The 15,572-nt window shown below is 43.6% G+C and overlaps 1 protein-coding gene across 3 annotated transcripts in view; it reads left to right on the top strand.

Moving 5' to 3' along the window:
• SGCG (sarcoglycan gamma) overlaps window positions 1-15,572 on the top strand; it is a 186,589-nt gene that overhangs the window by 46,548 nt on the left and 124,469 nt on the right. For all 3 annotated transcript variants that reach the window (XM_054015446.1, XM_054015447.1, XM_054015448.1), the window contains one exon: window positions 3,044-3,241. In XM_054015446.1, the coding sequence (XP_053871421.1) occupies window positions 3,044-3,241 (198 nt within the window). The remainder of the gene's footprint in view (window positions 1-3,043; window positions 3,242-15,572) is intronic.

Raw genomic sequence — 15,572 nt, 5'->3', positions numbered from 1 at the left:
AATATGCTATAAAATATGCAAATTCCAAGTACATTATTGTGACATATACTTTAGGGACAATAGTATATATTTGATATTATTTGCTGGGGTTGAAAAAAGGGAAAAATCCTTCTAGTCATACAAGTTTGGGTTTTCCCTCCCCTACTTGATTTTAACCTGAATGTATCTCCAAATGAGGTCCTGAGATTTCTCTCCTCCCTTTTTATTGGAATCACTGTTTCCCCTGAATCATTCTCCCTCTAGCAGAAAATTACTGTAGCTGCGCTTTTTATTTCAGCTTGTTATCTTTACTTAATGGGTAGATAAGTAGTGTTCTGACAAACTGCTGATATCCTCTCCGAAGTCCAAGCATCTCACCTTGTCATGTGCCTGAGTTCCATCAGACTGGGAAGTCAGAGTCCTAATCTACTTCTGCATATTGGCATTATATAGTAACTCCTACAAGTCAGGCATCCTGCACTCTATAAACACAGTTTTGATGAGGATTATGTTCAGTAAAGATATTCATTTAAAACTGTTCAATTTTATTCCCCCCCCTTGGACCAGATCCTGCATTCCAATTAGGACTAAATCAAGATTTGCCTCTCTCCTCGTGGGTTGCAGAACTAGATGCTCCAAGAAGCAATCATTAATAGTGTCTAGAAATTTCATTTCTGCATCCTGTCCTGACCTGACATGTACCTAGTCAATATGGGGATAGTTGAAATCCCCATTATGATTGAATTTTCTATTTTTACAGCTTCTCTAATCTCCCTGAGAATTTCATAATCACGATCACCATCCTCATCCTGGTCAGGTGGTTGGTAGTGTATTCCTGCTGCTGTACTCTTATTATTCAAGCATGGAATTTCGGACTGTGGCACAATTTGATTCATTAAAGATTTTTCCTATATTTGACTCTAGGCTTTCTTTGACATATAGTGCCACTCCTCCACCAGCATGACCTGCTCTTGTCATTCCTATATATTTTTTACCTTGGTATTACCATGTCCCATTGATTATCATCGTTCCACCAACTTTCTGGGATGCCTATTATATCAATATCCTCATTTCATACCAGGCACTCAAATTCACCCATCTTAGTATTTAGACTTCTAGCATTTGTATACAAAAACTTATAACATTTATCAGTACAGTACCCACCGCAGCAGCGGGGCTGTAGGAGCTGTCAGGAGGAGGTGTCAGCCCCCGTCGCAGCCATAGAGGTGGAGGAGCTGTCACCCCCTGAAGCAGCTGCGGGGCTGGAAGAGCTGTCTGCCCCCGCCGCAGCAGTGGGGCTCGAGGCGCGATCCAGGGACTGGGTTCATCATAGCCAAAGGTTCATTATTATGAAGGGCGCTATAGCGAGGGTGTACTGAATTTAGTTGCCTGCCTTCATGCGATCTGATTAAATGGGACTCCTTTTTTCATTTGACTGTTTCTCTTCAGCTCCTACCTATACTTTACCAGCTTCTTTATACCAGCTTGAGCATTTTCAGGAAGTAAAAAGATTTGTCTGCCAACATTATGAGGTTAGCTCGATTGATAACAACAAATCAATGGCAATATTATTGCATCGCTGCTGTAGCAAGAAAATGTCGGGAGTGGTCAAACACACAAGTTGTTACACAGTTTTTATTTGAGTATGGAATAAAACATAGCCTTTGCAATGTTTTATGAATTATAGTTTTTTTTTAAATATGAAAGAAAAGATATAGAAAGGGGATGAACATTATAATTATGCAAGGAAGTTAGGCGTACAATAACACATAAGCTTCTGTTTAATTGTAAACCTAGACTATTTTCTTTGACTCGGGGTTTGGTAGAAAGCTACAGATCACAAAAGACAGATATTCCTGAAGCAGAGCATCAGAACTGTGAAACACTTACTTGTTACAGACAGAGCATGGCTCTGCAGGAGACTTCGAAAGAGCTGCCCTAATGAGTTAGAGTAATTCAGCAGTTGGGCAAGGATGTAATTTAATCACATTTTTTAAATTCTTTGTGCTGACCATAGTGATCTAATTCCCAGGAGTAAATTCAAAATTGATAAGAAACCTCATGAGAATCCAATCTGAAGGAACTCTCATTTGGGAATATAATACTGTGAGAAAATGGACATGTTTTCTTATGTAAGAGCCCAGAGGGCTTACCTGGTTTATGGGAGATACTTGAATTTACAAAATCTGTTTACTTTTGCACATTAGGGTTTTGGGGGTTCCACCCCCTTTATATCAGTGGAGCTGAGACAGATATTATACATTGTTGTTTTTTGATAAACAGCTTCAGCTGTTGAGTTTTTATTCTCTTGGCTCAAATGTAAACTTTCCATACTTTCAAGGTGTAAAGTAGTGACAGTCTTCATGTTTTAAGGGAAAGTATTTTGGTAAGTAACTAATTGCCTTTAAGTTTTAGTAAGTGCTTCTTTGAAAACTATAATGTAGTGTGACTGAAGACGTTTAACCCTGGTTACTACTGTATGTTTCTATTAGTAGAACATCTTTAAATATTTATTGTGATAAAAGGTTGAGCAAGCATGTTTTTCCTTTGCAGTTTTAAAACCTCTTTTCCTTCTTCATATACAGGTCATGAAACCTAACAAACTTTGGCATTCCAGTGATACACAGTTTAGTACTGCAACAAGCTAGTTGTAATAGTTACTGCATATAGAAAATATTGGAATGTATGTTGTGATAGAATTGGTATTTAAAATAGAAAATAATATATAGTACCTCTTGGAATTTAAAAAAATCCTAAATGTTATGTTTTATCTCGACTGTGTCTTCAGCATAGTTTACAATATCATTATACAATACAGTTATTGCTATGTGAGTTGCAGATTATGCCATGACTAGTGTTATATTTTCAGGTGGGATTTTTTTGTTCAAATATTATGAAAAAGAAGCAAAAATGTTTCTATTCTATGTTATCATGCAGCAAATTGGAGCCTAATAATGATATCACTTAAAGTGATAGACATTTGATTTTGTTTTTCTCTTACAGAATTTTTTAAAAGAAATTAATTTACATATTTAACAAAACTCTTTTTCCCCCCCTTCTGTAGCAAATGGTACGTGAACAATACACCACAACAACACAAGGCACCAGCCTAGAGAGGCCAGAAAACCAATATGTCTACAACATTGGCATTTATGGCTGGAGAAAGCGTTGCCTCTACCTGTTTGTCCTCCTCCTGCTTATCGTCCTAGTTGTGAATTTTGCTTTGACAATTTGGATTCTTAAAGTGATGTGGTTTTCTACAGTAAGTGGCCTCATTAATTTTCCATTCTCTTTCTAGTCTTTATTAATCATATTCTCCTCCTTTGTTTGCCTTATGACCTCACCTATTTCATATGTATGCCAGTTTCTTCTTATGTAATAACCTTATCTTTTTCTTACCTCATTAATTAGAATTTCTCATTCTGTTGGAAATACATACAGAATAGTCATCTTTTACAACATTCATCCCTCTATAATTTTTAAGTCATCATTTTAAATGATGTTTATGTTGATGACCTTACATTTACAGTTAATTCAAAAAGTTCTGTAAGAGATTTTATTTGCTCTTGCCTCACAGTGTGTTTTTTCTGCCATTTACAAAGTGTGATTTCTCTAGTTTCATTTATACCCCCAGAATTCTTCAGTGTTCAAATGTTGTTCTCACTAATTTAGCTTCTTTTCCTATCTGCACTCAAACTCTGATTTTTAATCACCTATTTCCCCACTATTTAAGATTTAGCAATTGATTTAGCTCAACTACTTTATGCTTTAGGTTAAGCAACTACATTGCTCAAGAAGAAATGTAATAACTTTTCACTACAATATGTATATTATTATCATGTAATTTTTAAATAGTAGTTTAGAGTGTAACTTAGGTTAAATCCGCAAGAGGAAACTTGAGTCAGAATACAATAAAATGCTTCAATAAATGTCAAAGCTAAGATAATTTGATCCTACCATGCAGTCTGTGATGCATAGTTGATTTGAATAGACTTATTACAAGGAAAACAATAACAGTAAATTCCTACTGTTCTGCCCCTGCCATTCTGTAAAGAGTATTATGTTCACATTTCTATCATCTATCTTTATTATGCCAGTTACTAAATGAAGGGGCATTTTATCTTCATGGAGCTATGTCTATACTCTTCTTTCTTTTACTATAAGCAGGTGAATTTTAAGTGCCTCTTACTCAGCATAGTTATTATGATTGGATTCCTGTCAAGCTTCTTCCCCCACATAAATTCTTTTCAGCACAGTTTTTTTTCATGTGTACTACAGGTACAGAAGGTCTTAGATCATGTTTAATTTTTTAAACTATTACGCAATGCATTTGGAAGATGTGCACTTTGGTGACTGCACATCATGAATCACAGTGAATGTAAGTGGCTAACATTTTGTGTGTGTGGCTCAAGTTCACAGTAAAGGTCACCCCTTCTCCACTTATTTTCCCGTATCTTGGCACCACATGGGTGGCTCCTTTCCTAGGGGTCATGGAACATAAAAATTGGCAAAAACTCCCTCCCCTTTCAGGAATTCTCTGTGCAGGAACCCTGGTCTCTTCCTGCTTATCCACAAGGAAAGCTGCAAATGCCTCAGGATGGAACTGTAAGGGTTCTCTCCAGTTCTGTATTGCAGGACCTGTGTACCTGAAATGTCCAGCTAAGCAGTGGCCCAGCTATGTCCCTGCCTAGCCACCTACCTATTATTGCATTCCAGGGGCACCAGAACAGGGGGGCCAGCGGGCCCTAGCTCCCTCCCCCACTTTTTATGGGCTGTCAGGGTGAACAACAGAGGAGGGGGCAGAGAGGAGCGAGTGGGGGCAGAGTCTTGGAGGGAAGAGGTGGTGCAGGGGTGGGGGCTTGGGAGAAGGGGCAGTGTGAGGGTCGGGGAGCGGGGAAAGGGGCGGTGCAAGGGTGGAACCTCAGGTAGAATGTGTGGCATGAGGGTGGAGACTTGAGGAGAAGAGCCAGTGCGGGGGCAGGGCCATGTTCTGGGTGCCTCTGGCCCCCTCACTTTTAGGGCGCTTCCGCTGCTCCTGTTGCATTCCTTTTTTTCAAACCCTCCTTATTAAACTCTGGAGATCTTTTTGCAATTCACTGCTAAAGGATTGGGGTGTGCTGCTCCATATGCAGTCTCATTTCCCCCCAAAATGAGCAAGCTAAACTACAAGTTCTTCTTTGAATGCTTGCTCATGTCCACTGCTTGCTAGGGGTGTGTGCACCACATGCACAGTTGCTGGAGATTTTTCCATCTGTGGTATCCATAGGGCCTGCTCTAGTGCTCTCTGGAGCCGTGCATGTATGCGCCAGTATAAGGGGCCCTGCCAGCCCCACACCCTCTCAGTTCCTTCTTACTGCCTTTGATGGTTGCTGTAATGACCTCTCTTGCTGTGGCAAGGTTTCTTTCCCAGTGGTTGAACTTTCTCTGTTTATATTCTGTATAGTTATCATAGTTAATGTATATAGTTCTTAGTTAGAGTTAGTGTATATAGTAATGTAAATAGTTGTTCCTGTTACTAAGGCAAGTCCCGGTCCCCAGGCTTTAAGCCGTGTACCTCTTGCGGTAAGCTGAGACCAGTAAGTGACACACACGCTAGCTGTCCAAAGTGTCTGGGGGAGTCTAACGTCAAAGAGAAGTGCCAGATCTGCAGGGGCTTCAAACCTCATACCAGAAAGGACAGAGACATTCGGCTGAAGGCCATTCTCATGGAGGCAGCCCTCAGACCAGTCTAGGAGCTGAACCGCTCTGAATCAGAGCTTAGTATTTTGACCCCCATGTGGAGCGCTCCCTTGGCACCGCATTCTTCCCAGCACCATTCTCCATCCCCAGTGCCAAGGAAGAAACATAAGAAACAGTGCACCGAGAGAGGTCATTCTCCAGTGACAAAGAGAGAAAGGCAGAGACAGACTGATGTAGTGAGACATACATTGGGCCACTCATCTTCCCCTGAGCCACTGATGGTGCTGCAGACTCCGCCCAGAGCGCCAAGTCCAGAATGGGACCCGCCACCAACTGCCTGGAGCAGCCTTTGGGCCAGGCGTTTGTTCATCCCTTTGATCCCAGAGGCCTTTCAGATTGTGAAAGAACTGCTTTCCCTCCCAATACCGCTAACCCCTCAAAGACCCCCTCCAGCCAAGGCGACTGGAGACAGAAGGGAACAAGGTCCGGCAAGCTCCTTCCCGGTACCAACCACTGTGGCACTGTCCAGAGGCAAGCCCTCCATGGTACTGATGCACCAGTCACTGTCCTGACACCAGTCCTCAGTCTCTCGGCACTGCCCAGTGGCTGAAGCAGGTACTGCATTGCCATGGTCTCCAGATGAAGAATCTTCTTCGGGGTCCAAAGTCTTTGGTACCAAAGTCTGTCCCAGCCTGGAGCCTCCTCCTGCACCCCAAACCTTTCATCACCGGCCCCACCCCAGAGCCTGCACCCCCAGATGGAGCCCTCACACCCCCTGCACCCCAACCCCCTGCCCAGCCTGGAGCCCCCTCCCACACCCTGAACCCCTCATTTTTGTCCCCACCCTAGACCCCACACCCCCTCCCATATCCCAACCCCCTGCCTCAGCCCAGTGAAAGTGAGTGAGAGTGGGGGAGAGGGAGCCACCGAGGGAGGGGGAATGTAGTGAGCAGGGGTCAGGTCCTCGGGGAAGGGGCGGGGAAGGGGGCGTGGCCTGGGGAAGGGGCAGAGCTAGGGTGTTCGGTTTTGTGGGATTAGAAAGTTGGCAACCCTAAGACAGATGGTGATGAGCTAAAGCATAAGATCCATGTATGGCTGCGACCTTTAACGTAGAGGATGCGTTAAAGCAGGTTGGCATAGAGGCTTTCCTAAGTTCATAGCCTTTTAAACTTAACAGGTATACCACAACTTGGAACTTGGAAAGAACTGAAGTAACCAGTTAGGACAGAAATAACAAATGTAATACCTAACCACAAAAGGGCCAATGGATATTCGGTGGGCATTGTTTTTTTATATCAAACGGATGAAGCCATTTTGGAAATTGAACCAGATGTTTGTTGCAGTAGCAGATAGGATGAAGGGCCTCCTGGTGTCTTCTTAAAGAATTTCTTTGTGGATCACCTCCTGCATTCATATATGCTATGACTTGGCAAAGGTGCCAGCCCACGCAATGACAGTGCACTCCACAAGGGCGCAAGTGTCCTCAGCAGCATTCCTGGTGCAGATTCCCATACAGGAGATCTGCAGGACCACAACATGGTCATTAGTTCACACTTTCATCTCACACTATGCTATCACACAGCAGGCCAGGGATGATCCTGCATTTGGCAGAGTGGTGCTACAATCCACGAATTAACTCCCATTCCTCTCCTAGGAAATGCTTGGGAGTCACTTACTTGGAATCAACACGAGTAAGCACTCAAAGAAGAAAAAACGGTTACCTACCTTTTCGTAACAGTTGTTCTTTTAAATGTGTTGCTCAAGTCCATTCCAAAACTCACCCGCCTATCCCTCTGTCGGTGCCAGCCAGCAAGAAGGAACTGAAGAGGTGGCAGGTTGGCAGGGCTATATATGCAGTGGCATGATGGCCCGACTCCAGGGGGTGCCTGAACGACCCAAAGGATATCGCTAGGGGGGAAACCTTCCATAAACTGTGCACGTGGTGCGAACACACCTACTTGGAATGGACATGAGCAACACATCTCAAAGAACAACAGTTATAAAAGGTAGGTAACTGTTTTTTCCTCAGAGGGGATCATGAAAGAGCCAACTGTGTGGTATTGGTCACAGGAAAATCCTTTTTCACAATAACTCTTGCAGGCAATTATCTTATACCCTAAAGCATGAGATTTAATTACCTTTGTTTTTATTTTAGTTTTCATAGTTGCAAATGTTAATGGAAATAAAATTATCCAACCCTTTAAAAAATCCAGCTCCTGAACAAGTGGACTGTATGCTGTATTAGTTAATTAGATCAATCAAGTAAAATCTGTCAGGTATAATGATATTTTTACTTGCACTGTATTATCCAGCCATTAGATGTGTCTCTGGGTACATGTAAACTCAAGATGGAGCTAGTGTGCTAAAAATAGAAGTGTAGCTGCAGTGGCAGAAGTAAGGGGATGGGCTAGCTGCCCCAAATACAAGTTCTGCCTGTGACCCAAGGTATGCACTCAGATGACTAGCCCATCATGCCGTCTGTGCCGCCATTGTTACAGTTATATTTTTGGCATGCTAGCTTGATCAAAGCTGAAAATAACATCTAGCTCAAGTATAGATGTATCCTATGTGCTGTATAGAGCTCCAGAAAATATGTGGTCCTTTTTGAACAAGGAAAACAAAGCTGAAACTTGAGCTGTGTTGGAAACCAAGTTTTTTAACTATAGTTGTAGCTGTTTTCTTCAGTAAATCCCTCCCTCCTGTTTAAAAATTGAATATGACAGGACCTAAGAATATCTTGTACATCTGCATCTTAAATATTATTCTCATTTAAGATAAGCAAACCTCAGCAGGTTGAAAAAAACAAAATGCCAAAACATTAGAAAAAGTCTCAAGGGGCATGAAGGACAGAGGCCATAACAAGGACGCACAGCAGTGCTGGGTGAAAATTAAGGAGCTAAGGCAAGCCTACCACAAAACCAGAGAGGCAAATGGAAGGTCCGGGTCAGAGCCGCAGACATGCCACTTCTACGCTGAGCTGCATGCCGTGCTAGTGGGTGCAGCCACCACTACCCCAACCCTGTGCTTTGACTCCGACAATGGAGAATCATGCAACACGGAAGGGGTTTTGGGGATGAAGAAGATGATGATGAAGAGCTTGAAGATAGCTCACAGCAAGGAAGCGGAGAAACCGGTTTCCCCAACAGCCAGGATACTTTTTCACCCTGGACCTGGAGCCAGTAACCCCGAACCCACCCAAGACGTGCTCCCGGACCCTGAGGGCGGACAAGGGACCGCTGATGAGTGTACCTTTGTAAATATTAGACATGGTTTAAAAGAAAGCGTGTTTAATGATTAATTTGCCCTGACATTCGTGGCCAATAGAGCTACTGGAAAAGTCTGTTAATGTGTATGGGGATGGAGCGGAAATCCTCCAGGGACATCTCCATAAAGCTCTCCTGGATGTACTCCCAAAGCCTTTGCAAAAGGTTTCTGGGGAGGGCTGCCTTATTCCATCTGCCATGGTAGGACACTTTACCACGCCAGGCTAGTAGCACATAGTCTGGAATCATTGTATAACAAAGCATGGCAGCGTATGGTCCCGGTGTTTGCTGGCATTCAGACAACATCCATTCCTTATCTCTCAGTGTTATCCTCAGGAGAGTGATATCATTCATGGTCACCTGGTTGAAATAGGGTGCTTTTATTAAGGGGACATTCAGAGGTGCCCGTTTCTGCTCGGCTGTTTGGGTGTGCAGCTGAACACAAATGTTCCCCGCTGTTAGCCACGCAATGGGGGAGGGGTGAAGTGATCATCCCAGAGAATTGCATGTGTAGGAGGGAGGTTATTTGGGTTTGTGCTGCATGTTAACCCGCAAACCGCAGCCCCTCCTTTTAAATGGCCAACCCATTTTAAATAGCCAACCCAACAGCTGCTTGATATGGGAAATGAGGGCGCTGCTGTTTGAAACCATTTCCACATGTTATGAAAGTTAAAGAAGCCAAAAGGCTGTGGCTTACCATGGCTGCCTGCAAGCTGAATTCTGTTGCCTGGCACTGTGTGAGTGATCTCTCACACCAAACCGGCAGGCCCTCTGTGACAGTGTACCCCATAAGGCTTTATGGGGGGGGGGGTGCTTATAAATGTATGTATGATATAACTGGAATATGTTTTGTGCTGCCTGTGCCATGTAATATATCTCCGTAAAGGTTATGGTCTACTATATCTATTCATCCTATTTGTACATATATATCATTTTCTACTCAAGGTTAAGAATATGGGCTGTATGCTTGCTTGGTTTCTAAGTAAGCTTTGTGAGGCATTTGGTCAGCTTCTTTAGGAAGGAATTCACCAGGTTAAGTACCTGATCAGGAAACACTTGGGGAACAATGCATCTTGGAATGCTCCAATCCACATAAGAAGTCTTCCTGGAGACAAGCAAGATACCATGTGGACAATGGCTTCGGCCTGTAAAGACTGAGTCATGCAGGGACATGTGACTTGCCCAGGTGACTCCAAAACTCCATCTTGGAGCTGGACTTTGCATAGGAGGGAGGAGGGGGGTCTCCACCGATAAGAGAGAGTCTATTTAAACCCGTGGGAGACCCCTCCATTTTGTCTTCAGCTGACTAAGGAAGGAACCTCTCCACCCCCTCAGGATACTTGAAGGGAACTGGAACAAAAGACAGTAACTATAGGGGGTGTGAGTGATTGCTGGACCCAGGCTAAAAGGAGATTAGCCTGTAAAAGGGAGCATTCTGGAACTGGTGAGGAACTTATCTGTATTTAGTTTGATTAGACATAGATTTGCGTATTTTATTTTATTTTGCTTGGTGACTTACTTTGTTCTGTCTGTTACTACTTGGAACCACTTAAATCCTATTTTCTGTATTTAATACAATCACTTTTTATTTAATAATTTACTCAGAGTATGTATTAATACCTGGGGGAGCAAACAACTGTGCATATCTCTCTATCAGTGTTATAGAGGGCGAACAATTTATGAGTTTACTCTGCATAAGATTTATAAAGGGTAAAACAGATTTATTTGGGTTTAGACCCCATTGGGAGTTGGGCATCTGAGTGCTAAAGACAAGCAAACTTCTGTGAACTGTTTTCAGGTAAACTTACAGCTTTGGGGCAAGTGATTCAGACCCTGGGTCTGTGTTGGAGCAGACAGGAGTGTCTGGCTCAGCAAGACAGGGTGCTGGAGTCCTGAGCTGGCAGGGAAAACAGGAGCAGAGGTAGTCTTTGCACATCAGGTGGCAGCTCCCAAGGGGGTTTCTGTGATCCAACCCATCACACCCTCAATATAAATAAGAGGCAAAATGCGACCTAGTAACAAAAGCACATGTGCTGTGTAATGTGAACAGCAAGGTTTAACAGGAAAGAGTGATCCTATTGTTCTCTAAAATGTGTCTTTTTAACTACCAATCTTCCTTTTCCCCCACCAGCTGCAAATGTTTCTCCTTCGCAGAGGCTAGCGAAGATTAGAAGGAGAAAAAAAACACACTTGGGATGACATGTTCTCGGAGCTACCAGGAGCACTGACAGCTTTTTTGCCGCTCTAGGCGGCGGAAGGTCCCGCCCCCGAAATACCACCAATGACCGGGGAGGCTGAAGATCTGGCCGCCGCGGTCGCTGCCCCCAAAATGTTAGCACCCTAGGCGACCACCTAGGTTGCCTAATGGGTTGCACTGGCCCTGGGAGCTACAGATGTCCTCCCACGCTGACAGAGCACAGCAGAATGCGTGGAGGCAGACAATGTCAGAGTGCAGGACAGCACAATATGAACACAAGGAGAGGTGGCGGGCTGAATCGCGGGCTGAAGAGAGTAAGTGGCGGGCTGAAGAGGATCGGTGGTGTCAGATTGCTGACAGAAGACAAGAGTCAATGCTCCGACTGCTGGAGCATCAAACTGATATGCTCCAGCGTATGGTTGAGCTGCAGGAAAGGCAGCCGGAGCACAGACCACCGCTACAGCCTCTGTGTAACCAACAGCCCTCCTACCCATGTTCCATAGCCTCCTCACCTGCCAGACGCCCAAGAATGCGGTGGAGGGGTCTCCAGCCACCCAGCCACTCCACCCCAGAGGATTGCCCAAGCAACAGAAGGCTGGCCTTCAATAAGTTTTAAAGTGCAGTGTAGCCTTATCCTTCCCTCCTCCTGCACCCCACTTGGCGCTTACCTCCTCCCCCCCCCCCTCCCGGGCTACCTTGGCAGTTATCCCCCTATTTGTGTGATGAATTAATAAGGAATGCATGAATGTGAAGTAACAATGACTTTATTGCCTCTGCAAGCGCTGATCAAATGGGGAATGGGAGGGTGGCTAGCTTACAGGGAAGTAGAGTGAACCGGGGGGGTGGTTCATCAAGGAGAAACAAACAGAACGTCCACACCGTAGCCTGGCCAGTCATTAAACTGGTTTTCAAAGCTTCTCTGATGCACACCGCGCCCTGCTGTGCTCTTCTAACCGCCCTGGTGTCTGGCTGCGCGTAATCAGCGGCCAGGCGATTTGCCTCAACCTCCCACCCCACCATAAATGTCTCCCCCTTACTCTCACAGATATTGTGGAGCGCACAGCAAGCAGTAATAACAATGGGAATATTGGTTTCGCTGAGGTCCATCCAAGTCAGTAAACTGCGCCAGCGTGCTTTTAAACGTCCAAATGCACATTCTACCACCATTCTGCACTTGCTCAGCATATAGTTGAACAGGTCCTGACTACTGTCCAGACTGCCTGTGTATGGCTTCATAAGCCATGGCATTAAGGGGTAGGCTGGGTCCCCAAGGATAACTATAGGCATTTCAACATCCCCAGTGGTTATTTTCTGGTCTGGGAAGAACGTTCCTTCCTGCAGCTTTTGAAACAAACCAGAGTTCCTGAAGACATGAGCATCATGTACCTTTCCCGGCCATCCCATGTTGATGTTGGTGAAACGTCCCTTGTGATCCACCAGCATTGCAGCAGCATTGAAAAGTACCCTTTTCGGTTTATGTACTCACTGGCTTGGTGCGCCAGTGCTAAGATAGGGATATGGGTTCCGTCTATCGCCCCACCACAGTTAGGGAATCCCATTGCAGCAAAGCCATCCACTATGACCTGCACATTTCCCAGAGTCGTTACCCTTGATATCAGCAGCTCTTTGATTGCATTGGCAACTTGGATCACAGCAGCCCCTACAGTAGATTTGCTCACTCCAAATTGATGCCCGACTGACCGGTAGCTGTCTGGTGTTGCAAGCTTCCACAGGGGTATCGCCACTCGCTTCTCAACTGTGAGGGCTGCTCTCATCTTGGTATTCTGGTGCTTCAGGGCAGGGGAAAGCAAGTCACAAAGATCCATGAAAGTGCCCTTACGCATGCAAAAGTTTCGTAGCCACTGAGAATCATCCCAGACCTGCAACACTATGCGTTCCCACCAGTCTGTGCTTGTTTCCCGGGCCCAGAACCGGCATTCCATGGCATGAACCTGCCCCATTAACACCATGATGTACACACTGCCGGGGCCCATACTTTGTGAGAAGTCTATGTCCATGTCTATTTCCTCATCACTCTCATCACCGCGCTGCCGTTGCCTCCTTGCCTGGTTTTGCTTTGGCAGGTTCTGGTTCTGCATATACTCGAGGATAAGGTGTGTGCTGGTTATACTGCTCATAATTGCCGCAGTGATCTGAGCAGGCTCCATGATACCAGTGCTATGGCGTCTGGGCTGAAAGAAGGCGCGAAACGATTGTCTGCCGTTGCTTTCATGGAGGGAGGGAGTGGGGGCCTGACGACATGTACCCAGAATCACCCATGACACTGTTTTTGCCCCATCAAGCATTGGTATCTCAACCCAGAATTCCAATGGGTGGCGGAGACTGCGGGAACTGTGGGATAGCTACCCACAGCTACCCACAGTGCAACGCTCCAGAAGTCGACACTAGCCTCGGTACTGTGGACGCAGTCCGCTGACTTAATGCACTTAGAGCATTTTGTGTGGGGACACACACAATCGACTGTATAAAAATGATTTCTGAAAAAAACAACTTCTAGAAATTCAACCTAATTTCGTAGTGTAGGCATACCCTGAGATGAGGCATCAGCAATGTTAAAACACCATGCACATACTTAGCTCTAAGATATTGTGAGTCAAACACAAGCTCTCATCAGATTCATTACCAATCCTGTTTTTGCTGATTGCTTATTAACAGACTCTACCCACAGTCCTATTTTCTCAATGAAACAGTACACCTTTGTTTGCCAAGCAAGTTCCTAAAATAGTAATCGCAACAAGTAATACTGCACAAAGAGCTGGATCTATAAAGTCATTAACTAAGGTACCTTTGGGACACAACAATAGATGTCTCAATCTAAACTTGCTTTAGCCTTTCCATGGATTTGACTTAAAAGCAAGATATAAATGTATAAGAAAAGAGGCTCCCTGGATGGTCATTCTGCTACATCCTGACTACACTGTAGTTAGTTTCATTGTCAGTTTTTTTCAATAATTATATTATGTGCAGACTGTCAATATTTGGATATTTTGAAATATTCAGGGATGGGGTAGCACACACAAAATCCTTTTCCCTGGCTTTCTAATAGTAGATGCCTTGCCACTCGTTTTCCTAATTTTGTTATAGCTGCTGAAGAGGAACCCGTTTCATTTGAGTTGACTGCCTGTCACAGCTATTCAGTGAATTATCTTACTGGTTTTCTTATCTATACCTTTTTTAACCTTTTTTTTTTTTAGATATATTTTTTCAGTATAGAACCTACTGTTACTATTGTAGAAAAAGCCCTTTGCCCTGATTTAGCATAGTTTTTACAAGGTCTTCTTACAATGCTAGAGAAAATCCTCCTGTTTGAGACATAAGGATATTAGTTTTTATTCAAGATGGGCATTATTCTAAGAACTTACAAAACTGCTTTTCAGCAGAAGAAATAAAGGTACATACAAAAATACAATGAAACTAGATATGCTTTCAGTCTGTTTATCAAAATGCTTAGCTCTCACATTTAAAATTAAGTAAAATAAAAATAAATACTAGAAATTAAATGTAAAAATGAACAGCTTTCCTATCTTAATGTTGTAATAATAAAACACCATAGGCCAGAAATGCTACAAATTGAAACTGAAGTGACAGTAGACTGACCACATTGCACATATGTATATTTTATGATATACTAATGGTAAAGGCTAATATGTTCAGATTAACATTTAATAAGGGAAAAGAGACAACAATTATAGAACTAGATCTACTTAGTAGAACAAACTTTACATTTGGATTTTCCTGATTTTTGAGTACTTGATCTCCCCCAAAAGGGTAAAAATAAGGGTTTTTTTTCCGTGCAGTTCTTTGCTGAGAGATGCATGCTTAGAAGTTGAGCCTCCATTGTGTAGAGGGATATATGGAGATGTGCTTGACCCATGCTTAGAAGGTGCATAAACAAAGATCATGTAATCAAGTAAAAAGATTGTCATGGTCATCATGGTGAACTGACACTTGTACCCCTTACTACATTGATGAGGAACATCTAGATAAAGACTTATCAGGAGGCAGAAACTGAGCATTCCTTATGCAATTATGCAGTGCAGTGTTTTGGTCTGACAGTGTCCATGTCTGTCACAAAATGAAATGTTTTCTGTGAGATGGTCTTAGGTATATAAATGTTTAAATTAAGACCAGCCCTGAAAGGAAAGAGTAAGAATGATGTAAGGCAGTGTTAGAATGCGGAACTTGATTTTCTGATTAAGCTAATACCTAATCAATTTTTGTAGGTGTATGATGGCATGAAGGCTGTTTTTTTCTCAGTATGAAGAAGAACCATGCTTAGAAGCCTTTCTATTAGATATGCAGAGGCACTATTTATGTAGTCCTCATCTTTCTCAGGGAGTCTACCTTTGCTTTGAATACTTTCTCATAAAGAGGATGCCTGAAAAGGAATGTGTGGGCAAGGGCTGAGAGGTAGCATAGAATGGAATTGGATC

Source organism: Malaclemys terrapin, chromosome 1 (assembly GCF_027887155.1).
Source record: "Malaclemys terrapin pileata isolate rMalTer1 chromosome 1, rMalTer1.hap1, whole genome shotgun sequence".
Taxonomy (NCBI): Eukaryota; Metazoa; Chordata; order Testudines; family Emydidae; genus Malaclemys; species Malaclemys terrapin.
This window is presented reverse-complemented; position numbering and strand designations above follow the sequence as displayed.